Here is a 2329-nt window from a genome sequence, read left to right as displayed (position 1 = left end):
CTCCTGCACAGGTGGGGGGTGGCTGTGGCTCACCGTGAGGACAAAGACAATGGCAGCAGAAGATCTGGGAAGTACTCCTTGGCATGAGCCCTCCCAGAGTAGGCCATTAGCTGCAACAAAGAGCCCAGGTTTGCTCCATTCTTGGGTCACCTCGGACCAAACAGCCAACAGGGAGGGAACCCAGCCCCACCCATCAGCAGACAAGTGGATTAAAGTTTTACTGAGCTCGGCCCACCAGAGCAACAGCCAGCTCTACCCACCACCAGTCCCTCCCATCAGGAAACGTGCACAAGCCTCTTAGATAGCCTCATTCACAAGAGAGCAGACAGCAGAATCAAGAAGAACTACAATTCTGCAGCCTGTGGAACAAAAACCACATTCACAGAAAGATAGACAAGATGAAAAGGCAGAGGGCTATGTACCAGATGAAGGAACAAGATAAAACTTCAGAAAAACACCTAAATGGGCCATTTCGTGGACGACGGGTGTGGGAGAGCATCTGTGGGTGCCAGGCGCGAGGGGACCGGGAAGACCCAGGCGAGGGTGTGTGGATTTGAGCCTACGCATTTCTAACCCGAGATCTCGAAATGCATCGTGATTCCTGTCCGTTGGACTGTAAAGTTTATGTAGGTAATCTTGGAAACAATGGTAACAAGACTGAATTGGAACGAGTTTTTGGCTATTATGGACCACTCCGAGTGTGTGGGTTGCTAGAAACCCTCCCAGCTTCGCTTTTGTGGAATTTGAAGATCCTCGAGATGCAGCCGATGATGTCCGAGAGCTAGATGGGAGAACACTATGTGGCTGCCGAGTAAGAGTGGAACTGTCGAATGGTGAAAAGAGAAGTCGAAATCGTGGCCCACCTCCTTCTTGGGGTCGTCGCCCTCGAGATGATTATCCGAGGAGGAGTCCTCCACCTGGCCGCAGATCTCCAAGATGGAGAAGTTTCTCCCGCAGCCAGAGCAGGTCACTTTCTAGAGATAGGAGAAGAGAGAGATCACTGTCCCAGGAGAGAAATCACAAGCCGTCCCCATCTTTCTCTAGGTCTCGTAGCCGATCTAGGTGAAATGAAAGGAAATAGAAGACCAGTTTGCAAGAGGAGTGGTGTACAGGAAGTAACTTCATTTGACAGGAGTATGTACAGAAAATTCAAGTTTTGTTTGAGACTTCATAAGCTTGGTGCATTTTAAAAATATTTTAGCTGTTCACATTTGTTTGTCTCTTGGAACAGTGACACAAAAAGATGTAATTCTCTATGGTTTGAAATGGATCATATGAGGCATGTAATATCAAGAATTGTTACTTTACAATGTTCCCTTAAGCAAAATTGAATTTGCTTTGAATTTTTAGTCTTGCATAGATTGATAATAAACCTCTAACTCTTGCCCAGCTAAAGTGTGATGTTTAATATTACGGAAACAAAACTGGTAAAAATTGAAAAGACTCTGTAGCTGGGATATGGTATGCAGCTGTAGTTAAGCGGTCTTTAAAAGCTGCTGTGAACACAAACCAGCAGGTAAAAATTAAAGCTGCACCCTTAAACTAGATTAGAGGTTTAAAAATTCCACTAGTCTTCACACTGGACAAGAGGTTGTCCAGTGGGTTTAGAATCTAAGAAGTTTCAAGAAAGTTAGTTTACCTTCTGTGATTGCTGAATATGGATACATAGCTCTTTGTAATATTATTTGGAAATTTGACACTATTCAAGATACCCATGTCCTGCCAGTTTAAGGGTACATTGTAGAGCTGAACTATGAGTTACTGTGCAAGATTTTTTTTTCATGCTGTCATTTGTAATATGTTTTGTGAGAATCCTTGGGATTAAAGTTTTGGTTACAAAAAAAAAAAAAAACACCTAAATGAAGTGAAGAAAGAAACCTTCCAGAAAAAGAATTCACAATAATGGTAGTGAAGAACATCCAGGACCTCGGAAAAAGAATGGAGGAAAAGATTGAGAAGATGCAATGTTTAACAAAGACCTAGAAGAATTAAAGAACAAACAAACAGAGATGAACAATAACTGAAATGAAAATTACACTAGAAGGAATCAATAGCAGAATAACTGAGGCAGAAGAACGGATAAATGACCTGGAAGACAGAAGTGTGGAATTAACTGCTGTGGAACAGAATAAAGAAAAAAGAATGAAAAGAAATGACAGCCGAAGAGACCTCTGGGAAAACATTAAATGCAACAACATTCGTGTTACAGGGGTCCCAGAGGGAGGAGAGAGAGAGAAAGGACCCGAGAAAATATTTGAAGAGATTATAGTTGAAAACTTCCCTAATATGAGAAAGCAAATAGCCACCCAAGTCCAGGAAGCATGGAGAG

At 42.7% G+C, this 2329-nt stretch overlaps 1 protein-coding gene across 1 annotated transcript; it reads left to right on the top strand.

Moving 5' to 3' along the window:
- The first annotated feature begins 524 nt into the window (after positions 1–524).
- On the top strand, positions 525–2033 carry LOC309978303 (serine/arginine-rich splicing factor 3-like). The gene is given in 2 exon segments (XM_082864716.1): positions 525–696; positions 699–2033. Coding segments are annotated over 2 exon segments (477 nt in total). The 5' UTR covers positions 525–587; the 3' UTR covers positions 1067–2033.
- Positions 2034–2329: the final 296 nt, after the last annotated feature.

Source organism: Leucopleurus acutus, assembly GCF_964270905.1.
Source record: "Leucopleurus acutus genome assembly, chromosome: X".
NCBI classification, from domain to species: Eukaryota; Metazoa; Chordata; class Mammalia; order Artiodactyla; family Delphinidae; genus Leucopleurus; species Leucopleurus acutus.
Note: the sequence above shows the minus strand (reverse complement) of the source record. Positions and strands in the feature narration are given on the sequence as shown.